At 55.4% G+C, this 24,623-nt stretch overlaps 3 protein-coding genes across 10 annotated transcripts in view; all 3 read right to left on the bottom strand.

Annotated features, from left to right (window-relative positions):
• The window catches only part of MEGF8 (multiple EGF like domains 8), a 52,644-nt gene extending 46,762 nt beyond the window's left edge, over nt 1-5,882 (bottom strand). For all 3 annotated transcript variants that reach the window (XM_030797052.1, XM_030797053.1, XM_030797054.1), the window contains exon 1: nt 5,005-5,882. In XM_030797052.1, the coding sequence (XP_030652912.1) occupies nt 5,005-5,191 (187 nt within the window). In that variant the 5' untranslated portion in view covers nt 5,192-5,882. The remainder of the gene's footprint in view (nt 1-5,004) is intronic.
• Nucleotides 5,883-6,369: 487 nt separating this feature from the next.
• On the bottom strand, nt 6,370-18,300 carry TMEM145 (transmembrane protein 145). 6 transcript variants are annotated; one of them, XM_030797095.1, is made up of 15 exons: nt 18,119-18,300; nt 17,273-17,347; nt 17,091-17,168; nt 16,920-17,006; nt 16,726-16,827; nt 16,541-16,625; nt 16,359-16,430; nt 16,178-16,246; nt 15,011-15,091; nt 14,832-14,910; nt 14,609-14,702; nt 13,699-13,871; nt 11,150-11,270; nt 7,641-7,847; nt 6,370-7,156 (listed from the first exon to the last, which is right to left on the bottom strand). In XM_030797095.1, the coding sequence occupies exons 1-15, from the start codon at nt 18,236-18,238 to the stop codon at nt 6,908-6,910; spliced, it is 1,692 nt and encodes a 563-aa protein (XP_030652955.1). In that variant the 5' UTR covers nt 18,239-18,300; the 3' UTR covers nt 6,370-6,907. The 6 variants fall into 6 exon arrangements, with proteins under 6 accessions (XP_030652955.1, XP_030652959.1, XP_030652956.1 ...); XM_030797099.1 differs by having other exon boundaries at nt 6,370-6,697; nt 18,119-18,294; XM_030797096.1 differs by having other exon boundaries at nt 16,768-16,827; nt 18,119-18,294.
• A 2,560-nt stretch (nt 18,301-20,860) lies between these two features.
• Nucleotides 20,861-22,935, bottom strand: PRR19 (proline rich 19). The gene is made up of 2 exons (XM_030797137.1): nt 21,502-22,935; nt 20,861-21,416 (listed from the first exon to the last, which is right to left on the bottom strand). The coding sequence occupies exons 1-2, from the start codon at nt 22,100-22,102 to the stop codon at nt 20,947-20,949; spliced, it is 1,071 nt and encodes a 356-aa protein (XP_030652997.1). The 5' UTR covers nt 22,103-22,935; the 3' UTR covers nt 20,861-20,946.
• Nucleotides 22,936-24,623: the final 1,688 nt, after the last annotated feature.

The following is a 24,623-nucleotide window of genomic DNA, read 5'->3' as shown; positions in this document are numbered from 1 at the left end:
AAGGCTCCTGAACAGGCAGCTCAGGGCAGTCCTCTGGGTGAGGGAAATTAGGAGGCCTAGGCTCTGGCTCTGGCTCTGCCCATGACCAGCTGGAGGACCCTGGGCCAGCCCTTTCCCCCATGACCCTTAGTGAGCCTATCGGGATCGTGCAGACACTCAGCCACCACTGCCAATAGCTTGGGTGATCCTTGGCCAGTTCTATGGGCTCTCTGAGCCTTAGTTTCCATGACTGTAAAATGGGGATAATTCCCCCCACCCACAAAGGCTGGGGTGAACATTCAACGAGGTGACGACTCCAGCCTGCCAGCTTAGAGCCAGGGTGTGCCCTGGCTGCCCGGCCTCATCCTGTCTCACCAGAACCATTGATCCAGCCTCCTCCTTGCCCTGACATGAATCTCTGATCTTCCCAGCTCAACATCTGGCCCCGTCCCTCCCCTGCCCCAAAGCCCTGCATGGCTCCCTACCACCCTAGGAGAAAGTCCAGTTCCTTAACCTGCTGTTCAGACCCTCGCTTTGTCTCAAATCACCCCACTGCTTACAGCTCTAATGGGAGCTGGGCCTTTGTACAAGCTTCTCCCTCTGTCTGCAACATATTATCGCTTCCCACCACCAGCCCTCTTCCTGATGCCCTCTAGCTGGGTTAGGTGCCCCCTCTCCAGTGTTCTCACATCCCATTATAACCTTCATTCCCCTGGGCCAGGAACATCTATGTCCAGGTCTGTCTCCCTGCAGCCTACAAGGCCCATAGGGCAGGGCCTGGATGTGGGCTTAATTCCCTCTGCAGCATTGCCCAGACCCGGGCTTGGCAAAGGCTCAGGAAATGCTGGATGATGGAATGAAGAAATACACAAAAGAAGGAATACTAAATCTGGAAGCTCTCCCTGAGGCTCTGACCAGAGCCCCCAAGAACATCAGACACAGACCCCACCCATGCTCTGGGGAGCGCAGAAGAACCATTCAGCACGGCCACACAACCAGACCTCCCAGAATCTTACCAGCCTCAACCAAACTATAAAGCTCTGTTCCTGGAATCACAAGTACATCTTTGTTAAGTGCCTGCTGGAGGCCGGCTCACCATCTGCCTCCCCAAGTTCTTCCCTAAGTTGAAGGTCTTCTGTTTCCACCCAACCCCCATACCATTCCAGACAGAAATCAATCCCAAACCCCCTCCTGCTCAAAAGCAGGATGCCTCTTATCCATGGGATGTTATAAGGACTAGGACTGGGCTGGGTGTGGTGGCTCACGTCTGTAATCCCAGGGCAGATCATTTGAGGCCAGCAGTTTGAGACCAGCCTGGCCGACATAGAGAAACCCCGTCTCCACTAAAAATATAAAAATTAGCCAGGCATGGTGGCAAATGCCTGTAATCCCAGCTACTCAGGAAACCGAGGCACGAGAATCACTTGAACCTGGGAAGCAGAAGCTGCAGTGAGCTGAGATGAAGCCACTGCACTCCAGCCTGGGCAACAGAGCAAAATTCGGTCTCGGAAAAAAAAAAAGAAAAGTCTAGGACTAGATAAAGCGTGAACATAACACAAAAGTTAGTAGGTTGGTTGTTTATCTTTTTTTTTTTTTTTTTTTTCCTGAGACAGGGTCTCGCTCTGCTGCCCAGGCTGGAGTATAGCAGTGCAATCTCGGCTCACTGAGACCTCAGCCTTCTAGGCTCAAGGGATCTGCCCACCTCAGCCTCCCCAGTAGCTGGAACTATAGGTACATGCCACCACCTACCACGCCCAGCTAATCTTTTGTAATTTTTTTGCAGAGACCGTGTCTTACCATGTTGTTCAGGCTAGTCTCTAACTCCTGGGCTCAAGTAATCCTTCCATCTCAGATTCCCAAAGTGCTGGGATTACAGGCGTGTGCCACTGCCCCTGGCTGGTTGTTTATTTTATAATAGATAGAGGAAGATGTTGGTTCTTATAGGTAAGAAGTGACAGGCATTGGTAAGAACAGAAGATCATCAAGGGGGGTCTGGAGGTCTCCCAGACTCCCCCCTCACCCCAACATCTACCCAGTTGGTCCCCAAGTCTCATCGGTGAAACTCCACAAACATCTATTGTACTCTCTACACCTCTCCACCCCTCTAAGCCCCTGCCCCAGTTAGGAACTCATCCTCTCTTGTCAGTTCAGCTCACTAAGTCTCCAGTCTGCCCCCCACCCAGCCTGAGGGCAATGCCCTACTCCTGCTCAAAACCTCCTGTGGCTCCCCATCAACCCCAAGGGGAAGGCCAGGCTGCTCAGTGTGACATTTAAGGCCCCTCTTCCCCTGCTTCTGGCTCTCATTACCTCCCAGTCAAAAGTGCCATCAGACCAGACAAACCTAGATAGGGATCCTGAGACACTCCAGCCACCCTCATGTCTTCATAGAGACTGTTTGTTCCCTTTTCCCACTCAATAAACTCCTATGCATGCTTCAGAACCCTGTTTCAGTGGCTCCTCCTCTGTGACCTCCAGCACAGTCCTCTTTCCTCCCTAGGTACATCCACCCCACCCCTCTACTTCCCTTCTTGGCCCTGAGCACTGTCTCAGTGAACACACTGGGGGCTGAATATCTGTGTCCAGTCCCACCATTCCCAACCAGACTGAGACTTTTTTTTCTTTTTTGGAGGTGGAGTCTCGCTCTGTCACCCAGGCTGGAATCACAGGTGTGTGCCACCACGCCGGGCTAATTTTTGTAGTTTTAGTAAGTTTCTTCCTGTTGGCCAGGCTGGTCTCTAACGCCTGACGTCAGGTGATCTGCCCCACTTGGTCTCCCAAAGTGCTGGGATTACAGGCGTGAGCCACTGCACCTGACCTAACCAGTCTGGGACTCTTTAAGGCCAGAGAGTGATTTATATCCAGCACACAGACCCCTTCGCCACACATACACACACACACACACACACACACACTTCCTATTCTGTTCTCATCCCACTAGCTTGACACTAGCTTGACAGGAATGGCCCCCAAGCTGGGGACAGGTAGACATGCTAACACCAAGAAACATGCCTTCATCCACACCCCACACAGCAGCCAGAGAGATCTTCTAAAACATAAATAAGATCATGTCCTCTCCCTGCTCAAAACCCTTCCATAGCTCCCCAGAGCCCCCAGACAAAGACAAAGCTCCACAGCCTCCCAAGGGAGGCCCTGCATGATCCAGGCTCTGTCACACCTCTGGCCTTTGCCTAGGACCTCCCCTGTCTGGAGGCCAGCTTCTACATCCACTACTCTGTGAGGCCTTCCTGGGCTTCTGCAGGTACTGCCTTTCAACTTCTCTTCCACCCCTGTATTGCCCTCAGGATACAGCTCAAAATCACATAGCCCTATACCTGCTGGCTCCTCCCACCCTGCAGCCTCTGGCTCATTCGTTGTCTTGTATTCTGTGTTTTTGTTTAAGATGGAGTCTCGCTCTGCCGCGCAGACTGGAGCGTAGTGGCCCAATATCGGCTCACTGCAACCTCCAGGTTCAAGCGATTCTTGTGCCTCAGCCTCCTGAGGAGCTGGGACTACAGGCGTGTGCCATCACACCCAGCTAATTTTTATATTTTTAGTAGAGATGCTGCCCAGGCTGGTCTCAAACTCCTGACTTCAGGTGATCTGCCGGCCTCGGCCTCCCAAAGTGCTGGGATTACATGCATGAGCCACCATGCCCTGCCAGTATTCTATGTTTTAACACACTGGATTTCTAGTTCTTCAAAAGCATCACTCTCCTGCTTCCCCGCCTTTGCACGGCTATTCTTGCCTGGAATGCCCTTCTGCTCCCTCCTACAAATGCCTCTGATCTCAGCTATACCCCAGGTTAAGTCACATGTCTTCACAGAGAAAGAGCCACTGAGGCATGCATAGGAGTTTATTGGGTGGAAAAGGAAAACAAACAGCCTTGGAGTGGGTTTGTCTCTCCCACTGACTGGGAGCCCAGAAGGGTAGGGCTGGGGCCTTTCCTCCCACTCCTGACAGATTCCTATTGGTCCTTTAGGTCTCAGCTTAGACATTGCCTCCTCCAGGAAGCCTCTCTCTGTTCTCCCTGGCCCCAGATCAGGCACTTTCTCTGGGCTCTCCCAGGCCTGTGGGGTTCCTCCATCACAGACCACTCCTGCCTCCCACTATTAATGTGTTCGTCTCCCCAACTAGACTCCAAGACCTAAGTCACTGGGGATTGCTGGAGCTGTCTCAGTCTGGGCTATGTCCAATGGCAAACATGTCTGGTACATGAACGACTGAAGAAAAATGCTTTTATTGAAGTACTTTACAAATAACAACAATAATAATCCTAATGCCATTTATTGAACAGTTGCTGTATGCCACACATCAGGCACGTTAAATACCTGTTTTCATTTCATTCCAACAACTCTTATGAGGTGAGTACTGTTGTTATCCCATTTGTGGGGGGAAGGAAACCAAACCTTAGAGAAAGAAAGCCACCTGCTCAAAGTCACAAAGCTAACAATAAGAAGCCAGGCACAGTGGCTCACACCTACAATCCCAACACTTTGGGAGGCTGAGGTGGGAGGATCGTTTGAGCCCAGGATTTCGGGACTAGCCTGGGCAACATGGTGAGACTCTGTCTCTACACACTCAGTTACTTGGGAGGCTGAGGTGGGAGGATCACTTGAGCCCAGGAGGTCGAGGCTGCAGTAAGTAAATTGTGTTGGTACCATTGCACTCCAGCCTGGGTGACAGAGTGAGGCCCCCATCTCAAAAAAAAAAAAAAAAAAAGTAGTAGTAGAACCAAATTCAAAGCCAGATGATTGGACCCAGACCCTGAGTTCTTAACAGTTACCCAGAAGACCCGACACTGATGCTCCTGTCTTGTAATTGTAAATCTGGGTGTAGGTGCATCTCCCCCACCAGACTTGGAGGCCTTCCAGGGCAGGGCCCAGGTTGGCTGCAACCCTGGGTGTCAGGCATTTTAGAGCAAAAGACCTGGACCAGAACCGAGCTCTGGGAATGTGGTGAGTGGATGAATGCACACATGAATGAACTAGCAGCGAATTAGTGAGTGACCCACGCGGCCCCACTCACCCTCGACGAGCCACTCGCAGTTGCCATTGACGCTGTAGTTGCCCGCACCATCCGTCACGAAGCCTGGCGCCTCCCGCAGCACCTGCCGCTGCCCCTTGCAGTCCCCCGCCCGGGCCCCAGGGGACAGCGACCCCAGCACGGCCAAGGCCAAAGCTAGTGCCGTGGCCAGAACCTTGCCCAGGGCCATCGCCGCCTCCTGCACTGACCCTTAGCGCGGGGACAGGCCGTAAAAACCTGGAGAGGACCCTCTACCCGGGGTGAGGCCCTGCAAATGCGACCTCTATAGGCATAGCATGGCCTTGTAGACCGAAGAGGTCCCGGAGACGCAGTCCGGGCGAAGGGAACGGCTACTGCTGACAGGCTCTGGAAGCCGAGGGCTGGGCCCTATAGAGCGATGGAAGGCCCTGTATATGGAGTCATTATGGACGGGGCCGATCCCTAGGGACCGTAGGGGTCCCCTATAGACACGGGCCTCCATAGGGGGCCGATCCCATAAACAGTGTCCAGCATTACAGACTCAGGCTGCTGCAGGCCAAACGGACCTTATAGACGGCTGGGTCCCCAGGGGGCGAAGGGCTCTACGGCCCGGCAGGAGCCTCCATAGAGGCTGCGGGCAGGGACAGGCCAGGCTCGGATGGTCCAGGAGAGACTCCTCCAGCCGGGGGCGGGGCGCGAGCGGGTGCCGGGGGCGGAGCCTGTCTTCAGGGGCTCGGGCCTGGACCCCATAGACCCAATCCCTTTGCTCACCCACCCTCGCCTCCCTCCGAAACCGGATGGGCCAGATCAGAGAGACGAGGGGACGCTTCGGCCAGAGCGGCCGCGGGAAGACCCGCTGTGGGAGGGCGAGGGGGCGGGAGCCGAGCAGCCGCTGTGGGAGGGACGGCTGAGAGGAGGCGAGAAGTTGCAGAGCGGCCGGTCAGAGCGGCCCTGGGAGGACTGCGGAGCGCCCAACCCCCAACCCTCCATAAAGGGACACTTCCGGGGAAATTCCCCGCCCATTTGTTCCCAACCGCATGCGCAGCAGCGTCCTCCTGGAGGGAGAGAAAATTACATATGCGCAGTGCTAAGATCGTAACCCAAACACTGGGTGCCTGTGGTTCAGCAAAGCATGGGCCACTGGAGGGCGCCTCTACCTCTGAGTGAGGAGAGGAAGGCAAAAATAAAGGAGCGGTGCAAGACACTGCTAGATGTTTGAACATCTTCAATGTTCCCACATTCTGGGGCAACATAAAGATCAGGTTATACAGGCCCCTGCCTCCGGTTCCAAATTCCCATTTCACAGATGGACACACTGAGGTCCCAAGCCTGACATAGTTCTGGCTCAGCCCCGCCGCTGAACACCGTCAAGATGCAAAAGAAGCCATGTTATAGATAAAAACGAATCTTTTTTTATTTTGGCAAGAAGGGGGAAAATGTCTTTCTGCCAGGGACCCGAGGGAAGGCCCCCGGAATGGAGATGGGGCAGACGGAGCACGGGTCCGAGGTCACAGATCCGAGGGAGGGTTTCAGGGTCGAGACCAGCATCGCAATATCCATCCCGGGGTCGCAGAGTCCTGGAGAGTCACAGGCAGGGTCCCGGCGGTCCCCACGGGTGTTCCGGAGGCCAGCGGGGTCAGAGGTCTCGAAGGGGGGCCGGGGGCCGGAGGTCACGGAACAGCGGGAGCCCAGAATCCGGCGCCGCTCGGGGCAGGGGCTGAGGGAGGGGACGGGGAGAGCGGCTCCCGCGGGACCGTTTGGCACAGAGGGGAGGGGGGCGGGACGCAGCGTACCCAACCTGGGCGCGCGGGGTGGGAAGGGTCGGGAAGGCCCGGGATGGCCGAGCTCTCGGGCCAGAATAAAGCAGGGGTCCGGAGCCCGGCCGGGGCCCGGTCATGGCCCAGGGGGCAGGGGCGGGCAGGGGTGCTCAGACCGGGGGTGCGGTGCCCCCGGCCGTGTGCATGCTGAAGTATTCGGTGAAGCCGGTGTGCGGCGCCGCCGTCTGGGGCACGAGCGGCTGGTAGGGCGGCGTCGGGCCGTCCCAGCCCGGGTCGGCCGCCTTGGGGAACCGAGCGGGAAGTGGGGGGGAGGCTGCGCCCGGCTCGGCCATGGTCACCACGCGGCCCCTCGGGGCCACCGCCGCCGCCACCGCTGTCTCCTCCACCTGCTTCCCGGCCTGGGAGGGGGGTCAGGGTCAGAGGCCGTCCAGGACCCTCGGGGGGCAGATGCGGCCCCGAAGGCCCGTCCCCCTCCCCCGGAGAGCCCTTCCACCCCAGGTGTGGACGCACGTGTCAGTCAGGGAAGGACTGGGTGGCGGGGCGCCTGGGCAGCGGGGCCAGGTACTCGAAGGGCGGCGTTGGGGCGCGCGGGGCGAACTCCGGCGGCGGCCGGGGAGCTGGGGGAGAGCCGCGGAAGGCGGGCGGTGGGGGCAAGGCGCAGGGAGTCTGCGGGGGTGTGCGCAACAGCGCCAGGACCCAGTCAGGCAGGGTGGGCGCGGGCGCCAGGGGACGGTCGCGGCGCGGTGTTGGGACGCGGGGAGTGCGAAAGGCAGGGGGAGGGCTCAGGCGCCCGGGCGCTGGGGGCGGCGGGGCCGGGAGCGGGGTCAGGTACTCCAGGGGCGGCGCCAGCAGCTCCTCGGGCGCTGGGGCCGCGGGGCTTACGGAGGTGGCGGGCGGGGGTATGGAGAAGAGCTCCGTGAAGTTGGGCACCGAGTCGCTGATAAACGTCACGTTCCCATAGACGTGCTGCGGGAAGGCCTTGTCAGCGGATTGGCTCCCTCCGGGTCCAGGGACTCCGGCTGATGCGATCTGCGACGTGCGCACGTGGTACGGGAAGTTCTTGTTGGCCGCTGATGGGCGGGTCATGATCTGAGGCCAGGGCCAGGAGCAGGTGTGAGAGGCACTCTCAGGCCGAAGGCTGTCCCCATAAACTCGGGGTCCGAAGGATTCCCTTTCACTTGATAACCCCCACACTTCCCTGAAGCCATTCACACTGGATTAGGCGCCCCCTCTGGGCTCTCGAAATGCCCTGGACCCTCACCTTTTCCCTTCAACACAACTCAGCCTGTGCTTCCTCCATCAGAGCCCTGATCACTGAGCTGTCACTGATTGGTTAGGGTCAGCGTCCTGCACTGTATGATAGCCACTGGCTGCATGTAGCTTAAATTTAATCAAAATAAAATTTAAATTTTGGTCAGTCACACTCCTCACTACACACTCGCTATGCACTACCCACATTCAAGTGCTCAACAGCCACATGTGGTTAGTAGCTCCCATATTGGAAAGTGCAGATAATAGAATATTTTCATAAATACAGAGAGTTCAATTGGACAGCAACTAATAGACTCTAAAATGTCTCGGTGAGGCAGGAACCAGACTCTTCTGTTCCCTACTGCGTCCCTAGTACCTTCTAGAACCATGCCTGGCGCATATAAGCCTTCAATAAATATTGGTGGGTCGGGCGCCATGGCTCACGCCTGTAATCCCAGCACTTGGGGAGGCCGAGGCGGGCGGATCACCTGAGGTCAGCAGTTTGAGACCAGCATGGCCAACATGGTGAAACTCTGTCTCTACTAAAAATACAAAAAGTAGCCAGGTGTGGTGGTGCGCCTGTAATCCCAGCTACTTGGGAGGCTAAAGCAGGAGAATTGCTTGAACCCAGGAGGCAGAGGTTGCAGTGAGCCGAGATCATGCCACTGCACTCCAGCCTGGGCGACAGAGCAAGATTCCGTCTCGAAAAAAAAAAAATTAAAATAAATAAATAAATATTGGTGGAATGTAGGGATGTCTGGTACCAGTTAGTCTGATAGGCTGTGAAGGCAGGGACTGGGTGTGACTCCATCGCCATATTTACGGAAGCCTAACACAGCTCCTCTAAGGTTGTACTGAAAAAAATGAACAAGGAGCTGAAAGCAATGAGCATTGGGATACCCAGGTGGAGCTGTGCTGAGCTAACGCGAGCATCCTTAGGAAGGAAGCTGGCTAAGATAAAGCAGGAAGGGCGCTGCGCTTGCCATTCTGAACCTGCATCCCACCTCTAGGATCTGTAGCTCACTGAGTATGGGATCTGGGGCATGTTGATTAAACTCCCTGAGCCTCGCTGTGGGGAAAAGGGATTGTAGCGCCTACTTGGAAAGATGAGAGGGTGGAAATGAAAACCACTGGTGCAGAGCCCCGCACATGATGGGTTCTCAGCATTTCTCCTCTTTCTGTCCCTTTCTGACTTCCTGCAGAGCTTCAGGATGGACTGGCCTGCGAAGGTGAGCGAGTCTGTACCTAAGTCAGGCTCTGCGGCAAAGGATGGGGACCTGTCCCCTCCCTCGGTGGCTAGGTCCACTCCCTACACAAGGTTCCCTCAGTAGGGAACAGAAGAGTCTGGTTCCTGCCTCACCGAGACATTTTAGAGTCTATTAGTTGCTGTCCAGTTGAACTTTCTGTATTATGAAAATATTCTATTATCTCTATTGGGTCAGTAGAGACACTGCTCCTGTCCTCCACCCCACCCTATAGCCCCACCTGTCCCAGTCAGAAGCCGGGACACTGGGTCATGCCTGTTTCCCTTTCTGGTTCCCCTTCATTTCAGACCTTATGGTCTGCTGGAGAAGGATAGGGTTCAAAGTATTTGCCTGCCGCCAAAGGCCACGGAGCCCTAGCACGTCACTTCTCCTCTCTGGGCCTTAGCTTCCCCGCTCTATGTAATGGGAACAATGTCAATTATCCACCCTCTCCTGGAGCTGCTCTGCCAATTAAACAAGAGGGCAGAAATAAATGCATATGGATGTTCCTAGAATGAAACAGACTGGTTCAAGACAGGTGCCCAGTGAACAATTGATGAATAAATTAATGAATATTAGAACTGTCGCCAAGAATGTCAGATAGGATGTGAACCAGGGCAAAGAATAGACGTGGTCGGGGCCAGGCACGGTGGCTCATGCCTGTAATCCCAACACTTTTGGAGGCCGAGGCGGGCGGATCACGAGGTCAGGAGATCGAGACCATCCTGGCTAACACGGTGAAACCCCGTCTCTACTAAAAATACAAAAAGTTTGCTAGGCGTGGTGGCAGGCGCCGGTAGTCCCAGCTACTAGGGAGGCTGAGGCAGGAGAATGGCATGAACCCGGGAGGCGGAGGTTGCAGTGAGCCAAGATCGTGCCACTGCACTCCACCCTGGGCGACAGAGCAAGACTCCGTCTCAAAAAAAAAAAAAAGAAAAACTTAGCCAGGCATGGTGGCATGCTCCTGTGGTCCCAGCTACTCCGGAGGCTGAGGCAGGAGAGGAACCTGGGAGGTGGAGGTTGCAGTGAGCCAAGATCACGCCACTGCACTCCAGCCTAGTGACAGAGCGAGACTCCGTCTCAAAAAAAAAAAAAAAAAAAAAAAAGATGTGGTGCTGTACCCTCCTGATGCCGACCCAGGAGCCTAAAAGCTTCACCCTGTGCCACCCCAGCTGCTTCTTCCTGAACAATGGCCTGTGATGGCAGAATGTGGGCAGGGGCAGGGGGAGAGTGGAGAGATCAAGGAGGGTGGGGAAGGCAGTGGGGATACAGAAGAGAAATGGAAGAATCTGGGGACACAGGGTCAGGAATGGAAATGGGAAGGGAGGGCAAAAAGAGAGGACGGGGGTTGAGGAAAGAGGCCAGGACACAAAGTGGGAGAAAGGAACGGAAGAAAATGGACATGGGTCCAGCAAGGTGGCTCATGCCTGTAATCCCAGCACTTTCGGAGGCTGAGACGGGTGGATCACCTGAGGTCAGGAGTTCGACACCAACCTGACCAACATGGTGAAACCCCATCTCTACTAAAACTACAAAAAATTAGCTGCATGTGGTGGTGGGCACCTGTAATCCCAGCTACTTGGGAGGCTGAGGCAGAAGAATCATTTGAACCTGAGAGGCGGAGGTTGCAGGGAGCCGAGATCAAGCCATTGCACTCCAGCCTGGGAGACAGAGTGAGACTCTGTCTCAAAAAAAAAAAACAGAAGAAAATGGACTCTGAGGAGCACAGTAGAGGAGCCTGCAGGAACCAAGCAGGCTGTCAATAAAGGGAGAATGACTAAAAGGAAAATGGATCAAGACCTCAGAACAGGAGGTCCAGCAGATCAGGTGTAGGAGCCTCACGCATCTTCTGCCCTCAGGTCCTCCCCTCCGCCCCCGACATATGCCCATCCTCACCAGGAACACGCCATGGGCGTACAAGTGGATCCCCAGCTGGATGCCATTGACAATCTTCTCCCGGGCCCACTTGGGGATGCCGAAATTGGCAATCAGGGCCATGACAGGAACCGCAAAGAACCTGAAGGGAAAGTATTGGGTCAGTAGAGACACTGCTCCTGTCCTCCACCCCACCCTATAGCCCCACCTCCCCTGCCATGTACACACACAGACCCCAGGCAGGTCCCAAACTAGAGGGAAGCCAGTGTGACCTTCAGAAGCCAGAGACTGAAATGGGGCAGGACTGGACTGGGAAATTCTGAGGGGCAAGAACAAGGTTCAATTTAACTCAGTTCCACACCACCCCAAATCCTGGCATCTGATAAGAAATCAATAGATAGGCCGGGCATGGTGGCTCATGCCTATAATCCCAGCACTTTGGGAGGCCAAGGCAGGCAGATCACCTGAGGTTGGGAGTTCGAGACCAGCCTGACCAACATGGCGAAACCCCGTCTCTACTAAAAATACAAAATTAGCTGGGTGTGGTGGCATGCACCTGTAATCCCAGCTATTTAGGAGGCTGAAGCAGGGGAATCACTTGAACCCGGGAGGCGGAGGCCGCAGTGAGCGGAGATTATACCACTGCACTCCAGCCTGGGCAACAAGAGTGAAACTCCATCTCAAAAAAAAAAAAAAAAAGAAATCAGGCTGGGCACAGTGGCTCATGCCTGTAATCCCAGCACTTTGGGAGGCCAAGGCAGGTGGATCACCTGAGGCCAGGAGTTCCAGACCAGCCTGGCCAATATGGCGGAAACCACATCTCTACTAAAAATACATAAATGAGCTGGGCGTGGAGGCATGCGCCTATAGTCCCAACTACTTGGGAGGCTGAGGCAGAAGAATCGCTTGAACTCAGGAGGCGGAGGTTGCAGTGAGCTGAGATCGTGCCACTGCACTCCAGCCTGGGCGACAGAGCAAGACTCCATCTCAAAAAAAAAATAGATATTTGACGAATGAATGAACAAATGATAATAAGAAGTAACGACTTATTGCATGCCAGGCCTGTTTCTTAGCATTTGACGTATATAAACTCATTTAACTCTCACAGTGACTCTATGAGGCAGATAAAATTTCCATCCCCATTAAAAGGTGAGGAAACTGAGGCAGAGAGAAGTTAATGGGCTTCTCTGAGGTCACATCATCTATAAGCTTTAGAGCTGGGATCTGAACCCGGATAGTCTGGCTCAGAATCTGCCAACCTTTTTGCTATGTTATGGTGAACAATAATAATTACAATAGTTTTGGGTGTTTTTTTGTTTTGTTTGTTGTTGTTGTTTTTTGTTTGTTTTTGAGATGGAGTGTCACTCTGTTGCCCAGGCTAGAGTACAGGGGCACGATCTCAACTCACTGCAACCTTGGTCTCCCAGGGTCAAGCGATTCTCCTGCTTCAGCTTCCCGAGTAACTGGCAGTACAGGCGTGCACCACCATGCCTGGCTAATTTTTTTGTATTTTTAGTAAAGATGGGGTTTTACCATGTTGGCCAGGCTGGTCTTGAACTCCTGACCTCAAATGATCCACCCATCTTGGCCTCCCAAAGTTCTGGGAATACAGGCATGAGCCACCCACCGCACCCAGCCTACAATAGTTTTTACCGAACATTTACTATGTGCCAGACACTCAGCCCTCATATAGTGGCCTGTGCTTGCTCAAGATATCCCTTTGAGTAGATCCTTTTTTTTTTTTTTTTGAAGATGGAGTCGTGCTGTGTTGCCCAGGCTGGAATGCAATGACGTGATCTCGGCTCACTGCAACCTCTGCCTCCCAGGTTCAAGCAATTCTCCTGCCTCAGCCTCCTGAGTAGCTGGGATTACAGGTGCCCACCAGCATGCCCGGCTAATTTTTTTATTTTTTGGTACAGATGGGGTTTCACCATGTTGATCATGTTGGTCTCAAACTCCTGATCTCAGGTGATCCACCTGCCTCGGCCTCCCAAAGTGCTGGGATTACAGGCATGAACCACCATGCCCAGCCTGAGGCGATCGTTTTTTTGTTTTCTTTGTTGTTTTTTTTTTTTTTTTTTTTTGAGACAGACTCTCGCTCTGTCGCCCAGGCTGGAGTGCAGTGGCGCGATCTCGGCTCACTGCAAGCTCCGCCTCCTGGGTTCACGCCATTCTCCTGCCTCGGCCTCCCCAGCAGCTGGGACTACAGGCGCACGCTGCCATGGCTGGCTAATTTTTTTGTATTTTTAGTAGAGACAGGGTTTCACCGTGTTAGCCAGGATGGTCTCCATCTCCTGACCTCGTGATCCGCCCACCTTGGCCTCCCAAAGTGCTGGGATTACAGGCGTGAGCCACCGCGCCCAGCGAGATCCTGTTGTTTTATAGGTAAATGTGATGCACTTCTTGTGAAAGTAATTTTTCACAAAGTGAGTAAGTGGCAGATTTTGGGTGACAGCTGCCTGAGTGAAAAGCCCATCTTCCTCACTATGGAGGGTCTGAGATGGGGGGCAACCACTTCTAGGGAGCCCCGAGAGGGAGGCAGGGACAGGCTGGGGCCCACCAATTCTCACCAGAGGGTATAGGCAGCAAAGAAGGGCACATAAAAAGGCTGCTTCTCGGGAAAGTGTCGCAGTGAGACAAGCACAGCATAGCAGAACCACACGTAGGCCGCCACCTGCAGTCCAATGAGCCCGTAGCCGGCCGGCGACTCATACGTGTACAGTACCTGGCCTGGGTCAAAGAACTAGACCCGCGGGAGAGGGTCCATCAGAGCCTGGCCTCCTCCCCTCTATTAGGGTCCCCGGACCCCACCCCTGGGCACTTGGGAACAGAGGTACTCGGTCAGAATACAAGCAACAGGAGAGCCAGGCATGCAGACGGAAGCATATTGAGGTAGAGAGAGAGGGTGAAAAAGACAGGAAGAGAATAAATCAGTTACTGTGTGCTCAACAAAGGGCTAAACACCTCCCATGTGTTTTTCCATCAGCATCTACTCAGTGAGGTAGGTCTTATTACTGCTCCATTTCACAGAAGAGGAAACTAAGGCTAAGAGGGAAGCCCTTTGGCCAAAGCCATACAGACGATAGAAAGCCTTAGAGGGGATCCATGGGGTAGGTAAGATCCTCCCAATTTTCCAAGAAGAAAATGGGCCCAGAGACGGGGGTCATCACCCAAGGTCAGGCAGCTAGGAAGTGGGAGAGCTGGTGTGGAATCCAGGTCTGTGTGACCCCTGAACTCTTAGTCACGATATTGAGCACAAATGTGACAGACAGTGAGAGACAGAGGGAGAAGAAAGCTGCTGCGGGATGGTGAAGAGAGGAGGAATCACTTAGACAGATGGGAAAGCAGAAAATCGAAGAGTGGGAGAGAGAGCGAGCCAGCAGGAGCACGATGTAGGCAAGGGCGAGCAGGCAGGTCAAGAGGGAGGCAGTGCCAAAAGCAGGGGAAGGCGGGGCCCGGCCAGGGGCCAGTGGGACTCACTTCCGCCTCGTAGATGAGCAGCACCACATGGGTGAGCGTGTACAGGGTCATGTAGACAGACAACTTCACGGAGCCTGCGTGGCTGATGCGGCCCCTGGCGGCAGGCCATGAGGGGAGACAGCAGGGTGGGGGCCGTCAGGGAGGAGGATGCACCAAGCCCCCCAACCCTGCCCCTGCCCTGCTCCCCCACCAGCCGCCCCATGAGCACGCCCTGCCCGGGCACCGTGTCACCGTGAATCCCTTCCCCAGGAGGATGAGCATCAGCAGGAAGATGAGGAAGCTGGAGGAGAAGAGCAGCTTGGCTGGGAGAAGGGAGGAGGGGGCGGCTCAGAGCCAGGCTCAGACCCGATGCCCAACCTGAGCCCTGGGCTCCACTCTCTCCCCACCCGGCTTCATTCTCACCCAAGATCTTCACACTCTCGTTGCCAATGCCATCGGTGGCATATTGACCCCAGTAGATGCAGAAAAACAGGAGGCTCAGGACTGGGGGGAGGATGGGCAGAGAAGAAAGGATAGAAAGCAGCTCTGGGGCATCACTGTCCTCTAGCATTACCATCCAGGCGGTCTGAACCCCACCTCCTCCCTCAGGACTCCAGACCTTCTACCCCGACTCACCTGCTAGGAGAATCTGGAGTCCAGCCCCCAACCCTGCTCCCCAAGGACCCAGGGGTCCAGGTCCCCACCCCCTCCCCACTCAGACCCAGGGGTCCAGGCCCTCCCCCCCTTCAGACCCAGGGGTCCAGGCCCCCACCCCCTCCTCCCTTCAGACCCAGGGGCTCAGGCCCCCACCCTCTCCTCACTCAGACCCAGGAGTCCAGGCCCCCAGCCCCTCCTCCTCCAGGACCCAGGGATCCAGACCCCCAGCTCCTCCTCCCTCAGACCCAGGAGTCCAGGCTCCCAGCCCGTCTTCCCCCAGACTCAGGAGTTCAGGCCTTTATTGTTTGTTTTTTTGTTTGTTTTGTTTTGTTTTTTGAGACGGAGTCTCTCTCTGTCGCCCAGGTTAGAATGCAGTGGCATGATCTCGGCTCACTGCAATCTCCGCCTCCCGGGTTCAAGCAATTCTTCTGCCTCAGCCTCCTGAGTAGCTGGGATTACAGGCACATGCCACCACGTCCAGCTAATTTTTATATTTTTAGTGGAGACAGGGTTTCACCATGTTGGTCAGGCTGGTCTCGAACTCCTGACCTCGTGATCTGCCCACCTCGGCCTCCCCAAGTGCTAGGATTACAGGTGTGAGCCACCGCGCCCAGCCGAGTTCAGGCCTTTATACTCCCTCAAGGACCCAGGGGTGTCAGGTCCCACCCCCTCCTCCCCCAGGAACCAGGGGTCCAGGTTCCCAGCCCATCCTCCCCCAGGAACTAGGGGTCCAGGCCCCCGGCCCCTTCTCCCCCAGGACCCAGGAGTCCAGGCCCCCAGCCCCTTCTCCCTTGGACCCAGGAGACCAGGCCCCCAGCCCCTCCTCCCCCAGGACCCAGGAGTCCAGGCCCCCAGGCATTCCTCTTAGGCCCAGGTGTCTGGCCCCAAGTGCCTTCTCTTTCAGAACACAAAAGTTGGGACACGGAACCTCACCCTCTACTCCTGCTGCGGCCATGAACATTTTATAAGTTGTGTGGAGCAACTGACGACCTTTCAGCAAATCTAGGAAGCAAGGTAGGGAAAGGCTGTCCACAGGCGGAAAGGGAGAGCAGCTCACCTCCCCCAACCCTGCTCCCTCCTATCTCCTCCCCCACACCCCATGTGCCAGACTCACATCCAAAGTAACAAGAGAGGAAGAAGATGAGGATGAAGATGAGGAGGAAGGTCACATCTGTCTCCAGGATCCCTGCCGATTTGGTAGGAGGAGTAAGGTTCATTCAGGTGGATGTCCCCTCAGTGGGCAGCCGGCTCCGGTGTCCCACAGAGAGCCTGGTTTCTGGGTCCCCACGTGCTCACCAAACTCATCAGCGGAGAAGTGTCGTGTCCAGAAGGACTTGCCATTGGTGAGGACCATCTCATACTCCAGCTGCAATCCATCACCCTGTGGGGAGTAGGGAGGCCTAAGGGGGGGCCCTGGGCAAGTTGGGGGTTGGCAGGAAGGCAAAGAGAAGGTGGTCCAGGTGGCCACCCCAGCCCCTTACCCCACACTTGCTGAGCGCAATATACCACCACCTTTCACGCACTGAGCGGAAGCTGCGGCCACTGGAGCAGCTCAGGTAGCGGGTTCCCTCCTCTGATACCACCTGGGGACAAACAAGAAGGCTGAAGCCTGTCCTTGATGCCCTGAAGGCCTCATCCTTCAGCACCTGCCCACTCCCCCAGGCTGAGCCTGCACCTGACAGCCAGACCAGGCATACTGGGTGGTGAGGTTGATGACCTGGTTGTTCTCCGGCCGGATCACTGACTCCTTGGCCAGGCAGTCCTGGGGAAGGCAGGGACAGGGTCACTCCCCCAGCCAGCAACAACCTTCTCCCGTCTCCCCCTATGCCCTCTTCACAGCCCTCACCTTGTCCCCTGCCTTGTACACGGCTGGCCACTGGGATGGGTCGTCAAAATAGAGGAGGATGTTCTGACAGCACTTGGCCTGCAGACCAGAGATGTTGGGGGCCGGGAGCTGGGGCAGCCTGTGCCTTTGGAGGCCAAGGGAAGTACCCAGCCTCAGCATGGCGAGTGTTGGGGGAGACTCACCTCAGGGTAGCGGAAACGGAAGTCCAGTCGGCCGTAATCCGAGAGGAAACAAAATCTTGTCAGGAACACCCAGTCCTGAAAAAGGGGCCCAGTCTGACCCTCTGCTGAGTCCTTCAAGAACTCTTTACTCCATAGACCCCCAACTTTTCTTCCCTACCCCCCAGGGACCTGGCTTCCCAAGTACTAGAAGGAGACCAGGTCATCTCCAAACTCCTTTCCTGATCCCATCACTGTGGGTCCAGGATTCCTGCCGCCCTTATTTTCTCCCTCCATTGCCCCCCAAGTTTCCTCCCCTCCATTCAAACACTCCTCCCTGCATTTCCCGGGATCCCCCAGAAAGACCTTAGGGGCCAGATGCTCATCCTGGCCACCTCGTGTCCTGGCCAATATCTAAGCCCGTTCCCCCAATATCCACACTCCCCTGCACCCCACCCCGTGCTCCCAAAGACCATCCCGCGCGGGGGAATCTTCCAAACGGCCCCCTCCCGGTCCTGAGCGGGAGTGTGGCGGTGAGCTCGGGGCTCTCTGCTGAGTGAAAAGTGCTGTCCCTTCAGCACCACCTCTGCACCACCCCCCTTCCCAAACTCTGACTCTCCCAACCCGCTCCCCCTCCCCGCTCAGCTCTGACCTCAACGTCCCTCCTACAACCCCCAGGTCTGGCCGCGACCCTACGGCTCCCTTTAGCCTCGACTCTGGCCCAGTCCCCCATCGCCCTCGGCCCCATTCCCCCAAGGCTCCCGGAGTCCTCCAGGAGGGGTGGCAGGGGGCGGGGCGGTACCCGCTCCCCTCGCCTCCCTTGCGTCCCCCTGGGGCCGGAGGCGGCAGAGGAGGGCTCGGCATGCTCACCTCCTTGGAGCTGAGGTTGCCCCTCACGTACTTGGCCCGGGCGCGGGGGGGCAGTGACAGCAGCAGGAGTAGCAGCGGCGGCAGCAGGCGGCGCAGCGCGGGCGCGCGCGGGGGCTCCATTCCGCCCGCTCCGGCCCCGGCTCCGCTCCGGCTCCCGCTCCGGCCCGGCGACGGAGGCGAGAGCGCGCGGGCTGGCCAGCGCGCGCCCCCGATTAAAGGGGCCGCCGGGCTCTGCGCTCCCCGCCCCCTCCTCCAAGAGGGCCCAGCCTGACTCCTATCTTCTCCGCGTGGGAGGGGGACGTTCATCCTCTGTCACCCCGCCCCAGCCCTCCCCTCCTGGAGTCCCGTAGATACCTATGGTTTCCTGTGTCCTAAACTGAACTCAGTCTTCCAAAGCCATGCCTCCTCCAGACTGCCTTCTCCGGATCCCCAGACCCATGCTCTATCCTGGCCTCCCCTTAATGTAGTCCCCAAACTAATTTTTTTTTTTTTGAGACAGTCTCGCTCTATCACCCAGGCTGGAGTGCAGTGGCGCGACCTCAGCTCACTGCAACCTCCACCTCCCAGGTTCAAGCAATTCTCCTGCCTCAGCCTCCTGAGTAGCCGGGATTACAGGCGCCCACCACCACGCCCGGCTGATTTTTTCGTACTTTTAGTAGAGACAGGGTTTCACCATGTTGGCCAGGCTGGTTTCGAACTCCTAATCTAAAGTGATCTGCTCACCTCGGCCTCCCAGAGTGCTAGGATTACAGGTGTGAGCCCCCGTGCCTGGCCAACAAGTCTTTGATTGCCCATCACCACCTCTATTGCAGCCATCCCCAGCTGTGTCCATTCCGGAGTTGCCAGCATTCTAGATCTGATGCACCCTGCGAAGTGCCCACGGAGGCACAGAGGGGGCAAGCCACTTGTTACACCACATGGTGGTGGTGGAGGCTTTAGTATAACCACCGTACCCCTCTGCCTGACCATGACCTGTCACTGCTTACCACGCTGTGAAACTGGGTTGCTGTGAGAGACAGAGGTGGTAGTGTGAGATAGCCAAAAGCATGTTTCAGATCCAAGTTGAAATAACTTGCTTGGGTTCATTCAAATCCCAGCCTGGCCCCTACTTTGTCACTTGTCCACCATAAGACCTGGGCCAAGTCATTCAGCCTTGTGATCTCCTAGCCCAGTCCCCTCTATGCGGGTATCAACCCTGTGGTTTCCCAGTGGACAACAGCAAGCCCTAGAAAGGCTTTTCAGAGTAGAGGCCACGCCCTTCACCTTGATTTTCCTGATCAGACTCCAACAAACATTTCTAGCTTCATCCTTCTCCACTGCAGAAAACTGGGGGCTGCTCAAAATACCATTTTTTACAAATTTTCTAAGCCAAGGGGCCAAGCTGGAAATATAAGTGAAACATTTTTAACGGAGAGCGTGGGTCCCACAAAGAGGGGGCCTCTGCTACTTGGCCAGTTGTTGCCAGGAAGGATTGTAATTCTGCTGCCAGATCCTTTTTTCTTTCTTTCTTTCTGAAAGAAGCCAGAAATGCAATTAAAAAAAAAAAAAAAAAAGCAAACTGCCTGGTTTGTAACAGTAGGCAATTTATTCCAACATTTAAAACATATCGTGGGTGAAATTAAAAAAAGCCTGTGGGCCAGATTCAGCCCTGATCTGTCACTCCTGCCCTGAGCCTGCACATACACTGTTCCCTGTGTTCACAGACTAGGAGGTGCTCAAGGGCAGGCCCAGATGTGGCTTACTCTAGGTCCTGGCGTGGCCTAGGGATTTGCTGAGTGAAAATGGCCCTGTACCTGCTATGTACCCTCCTCCAGGACTTGCATATGCTGTTCCCCTTGCCTGAAATGTTCTTTTCCTCAAGTACCAAGTTTCCACCAACCTTGAAAAATACAGGGTTGGCAGGGCACAGTGGCTCATGCCTGTAATTGCAGCTCTTTGGGAGGCCAAGGCAGGAGGATCACTTGAGACCAGGAGTCCGAGACCAGCCTGGCCAACATGGCGAAAACCCATCTCTGCTTAAAATACAAAAATTAGCCGTGTATGGTGGCGCATACCTGTAATCTCAGCTCCTTGGGAGGCTGAGGCAGGAGAATCGCTTGAACCTGGGTGGCGGAGGTTGCAGTGAGCCAAGATTGTGCCATTGCACTCTAGCCTGAGCAAGAAAACGAGACTCTGTCTCCAAAGAAAGAAAGAAAGAAAGAAAGAAAGAAAGAAAGAAAGAAAAGAAAGAGAGAGAGAGAGAGAAGGAAAGAGAGAGAGAAGGAAAGAAAAAAGAGAGAGAGAGAGAAAGAAAGAAAGAAAGAAAGAAAGAAAGAAAGAAAGAAAGAAAGAAAGAAAGAGAGAAAGACAAAGCTCTTCTATGAAGAATTCCCTCCTCACTAGGGCAGCCATCACACCCTCTTTGGACTGCCCCAGCCCCTGCACCTCTCTTGCTCTCCTAGACACAACCATTGGAGCTGGGGTTGTGTGTGCCCACCACCAAACTGGGAGCCTCATGAGGACAAGGCCTTTGTCTCACTCAGTCTGGGGCCCCAGCATTACCAGAGCTCAGGGTCAACTATACAGTTAGCCACAGTGGGCATATGTGTTGGACTAATTGAAGTCCCAGTTTTCCCCACCATGCTGGCTCCTCAGGCCCTATGAAGGTAACAAGCGACAGTACCTTCCCCTCCATCTTGGACCTAGAACTCAGAGCTAAGAAAAGCTGCTCTTTTGAGTCAGCAACTCACTGAAAATCAAGAGGACCATGAAAAGTACTTTATTGAGGTCACTGGGAGTACAAGATATCTGTCCCCAGCCCTAGCCTCAGCCCCAGCCTCAGCCCCTCCTCAGTACAGTCTCATGGGTGGAAAAGACCAGGCTTCCGGACTGCTCTGGGCCACTACCCAGGAGAGGCTGGGCAGTGGGGAAGGGGAGCTGGGGCTGCAGTCCAGGACAGAGGTTCGGGGCAACAGGGTTGATGAAGGCTGAGGCAGGGGCTGAGGGAGGCCAACCCCCCAGGGCCGAGGAGGGGGTGGCGTGGCTACCAGCCAGATGCTTTTTAACAAGTCAAACGCTGTTGGGGGACCCCAGGCTGTTCCAGATGGCGAAGACAATGAGGAAAAGTGTGGTGGCCAGGGACCTCTTGGCGGTGCCAGACTCCCCCTGTGCACAGTGGGCATGCTGGAGGTGTAGGGCATGGGGAAGGTGAACTCCTTTATCCCTTGTTGCTTCCTTTGCCTCCCCTCCTCTGGGACTTGATCAGGGCTATTAATCCAGAAAGGTGTCATCTTTCGCTCAGAGACCCCAGGCTTGGCCCCTGGCACAGAGGAAAGAAGCATAGAGGCCAGCTGAACTAGAGCCGACAAAGGAAAGGGGAGTACAGGGGCAGGAGGGAGGCTCACCTGGCAAGGGTGGCTGGCAGCCCCGAAGCACCAGGGCAAGGTCAGGCACACAACCATGACAGGCCTGCAAGGTGCGCACGATGGCATCCCTGGCATCCTGAATCAGGTTCCTCCGGGGGAAGGCCTGTGGCAAACTCAGCTGACACTGCAGCTCTGCCAGCAGCTGCCCCACACGAGGCAACTCTGGGGAACTGGGTGGGCCTGGGCCCGAACCTCCAGGCACCTGGTTCTCTTTGTCCCTGGACTGTGGGGCTGGTTCCTGGGCCCTGCCTGGGCTTGGGGAGGGCTTGGCAGGGAGTGTGCGGCTGCCTGGCACCAGGGTCCCACTGCTAAGCAGCCTTGCAACATCTAGGGATTTCACCTCGTGGTTGAAGAGACCCCGGTGCTCCCGGCTCAGCCGGCCCTGGGTTATGACCACGAGCTTGGAGGCAGTAGGGACCACAGGTGGATCCTGAATGGTCACAGGAGGATCCTGATGGGCTAATGGCCGGCGGCTGCCCACCAGGGCCTTGTTACGTTCCCGCCTAGTCTTCCGACGACGGACACGACCAGGTTTCTCAGGCTGCTGAAAAGGCTGGGAGACTGGTCCCCGGGTATCCATGGTGTCCTGGAATATAAAGATAGGGTGCCCATCAGCATGCAGATAAGTCAAGAGGAGTAGCAAAATGAATAGGGAGGGCTGGGTGCGGTGGCTTATGCCTGTAATATCAACACTGGGGTAGGCCAAGGCGGGCGGATCACTTTAGGCCAGGAGTTCAAGACCAGCCTAGCCAACATGGCAAAACCCTGTCTTTACTGAAAATACAAAAATTGGCCAGGCACAGTGGCTCACATCTATAATTCTAGTACTTTGGGAGGCCAAGGCAGGCGGATCACTTGAGGTCAGGAGTTCAAGACTAGCCTGGCCAACACAGTGAAACCCTGTCTCTACTAAAAATACAAAAATTAGCCAGACGTGGTGGCATGCACCTGTAATACCAGCTACTTAGGAGGCTGAGGCAGGAGAATCACTTGAACCCAGGAGGTGGAGTTTGCAGTGAGCTAAGATCATGCCATTGCACTCCAGCCTGGGCGACAGAGCAAGACTCCATCTCAAAAAAAAAAAAAAATTAGCTGGGCGTGGTGGTGCACGCCTGTAATCCCAGCTACTCAGGAGGCTGAGGCAGGAGGCTGAGGCAGGAGAATCGCTTGAACCCAGAAGGCAGAGGTTGCAGTGAGTCAAGATTGTGCCACTGCACTTCAGTCTGGGCAATAGAGTGAGACTCCATCTCAAAAACAAAACAAAACAAAACAAAAAAACAAGTGAATAGGGAGATGTTTCGGGGTGAGGTGGGAATACTATTTAGAATGATCAGATGAGGCCAGGCATGGTGGCTCAAATCTGTAATCCTAGCACTTTGGGAGGCTGAGGCGGGAGTATCGCTTGAGGCTAGGAATTCAAGACCAACCTGAGCAGCAAAGTGAGACCCTCGTCTCTACAAAAAATAAAAATGAAAATTAGCTGGACGATGCCAGGTGCGGTGGCTCGTGCCTGTAATCCCAGCACTTTGGGAGGCCAGGGTGAGCAGATCACTTGAGGCCAGGAGTTCGAGACCAGCCTGGCCAACATGCCGAAACCCTGTCTCTACTAAAAATACAAAAATTAGCTGCATGTGATGGTGCGCGCCTGTAATCCCAGCTATTCCGGAGGCTGAGGCAGGAGAATCGCTTGAACCTAGGAGACGGAGGTCGCAGTGAGCCGAGATTGCACCACTGCACTCCAACCTGGGCAACAGAGCGAGACTCCGTCTCAAAAAAAAAAAAAAAAAAATAGCTGGATTCGGTGGCCCACAACTGTAGTCCCAGCTGCTAGGGAAGCTGAGGTGGGAGGATCACTTGAGCCCAGGAGTTGGTTACTCTGAGCTATGATTGCATCACTGTGCTCCAGCCTGGGCAAGACAGTGAGACCTTGTCTCTTAAAAGAGAGAGAGAAGATGAGAGAAAATAAGTGAGCAGAGAGAGGTTGGAAAAGGTTTGGTCAGATAAAGAATCACAGGGGTAAGATGAAGTCGAAGGAGTCACAGCTAATGGGAAGATAAGCCAGGAAATAGAGAAAGTCTATTAGGAAGAGGGACCTGGGGAAACAGTTAAAAGATGGAGGGTAAGCCGGGCGCGGTGGCTCACGCCTGTAATCCCAGCACCTTGGGAGGCCGAGGCGGGCAGATCACCAGGTCAGGAGATCGAGACCATCCTGGCTAACACGGTGAAACCCCGTCTCTACTAAAAATACCAAAAATTAGCCGGGCGCAGTGGTGGGCGCCTGTAGTCCCAACTACTCGGGAGGCTGAGGCAGGAGAATGGCGTGAACCCAGGAGGCAGAGCTTGCAGTGAGCCGAGATCGCGCCACTGCACACTCCAGCCTGGGCGACGGAGCGAGACTACGTCTCAAAAAAAAAAAGATGGAGGGTGGGGGCCAGGCACAGTGGCTCACGCCTGTAGTCCCAGTACTTTGGGAGGCCGACATGGGTGGATCATTTGAGGTCAGAAGTTCGAGATCAGCCTGGCCAACATGTGAAACCTCGCCTCTACTAAAAATGCAAAAATTAGCCGGCGTGGTGGTGAATGCCTGTAATCTCACCTACTCAGGAGGCTGAGGCAGGACAATCGCTTGAAATCGGAAGGCGGAGGTTGCAGTGGGCCGAGATCGCGCCACTGCACTCCAGCCTGGGGGACACAAGGAGGCTCTGTCTCAATAACAACAAAAAAAAGATGGAGGGTGGTGAAGGGGTCACGAGATTGGAGGGATTTGGGGGACCAGAAAGGGATTCTGGACGGAGAAATCCAGGGGTAGACGAGGTACAGGAGAATGCAGAAAGTGGAAAGAGATGGTAGAGAAAGAGAAGCAGGAGAGGGACAGCAGCAAGAGAAGTCTGGAAAGCCTGAGAAAACCTTGAGAGAACAGAAAGGGAGACAGAGGCGCGATCAGGGACAGGGCGCGATCACAAAGGAAGGGCCTAGGGTAGGAGAGGAAGCATGGTGGCCAGCCGCGGTAGGGCAGGGTGGGCAGAGTGAAGGGAGTGGGGTACGGTTGGTAGGAGCAGGGTGGGGGAAGGGCACCTCTCCCGCCCCAAGGAACCCTGGCC

The sequence above is a fragment of the Nomascus leucogenys genome, chromosome 17, assembly GCF_006542625.1.
Source record: "Nomascus leucogenys isolate Asia chromosome 17, Asia_NLE_v1, whole genome shotgun sequence".
In the NCBI taxonomy this organism is placed as follows: domain Eukaryota; kingdom Metazoa; phylum Chordata; class Mammalia; order Primates; family Hylobatidae; genus Nomascus; species Nomascus leucogenys.
The sequence above is the reverse complement of the archived record's forward strand: the minus strand, read 5'-3'. Positions and strand labels throughout refer to the sequence as shown.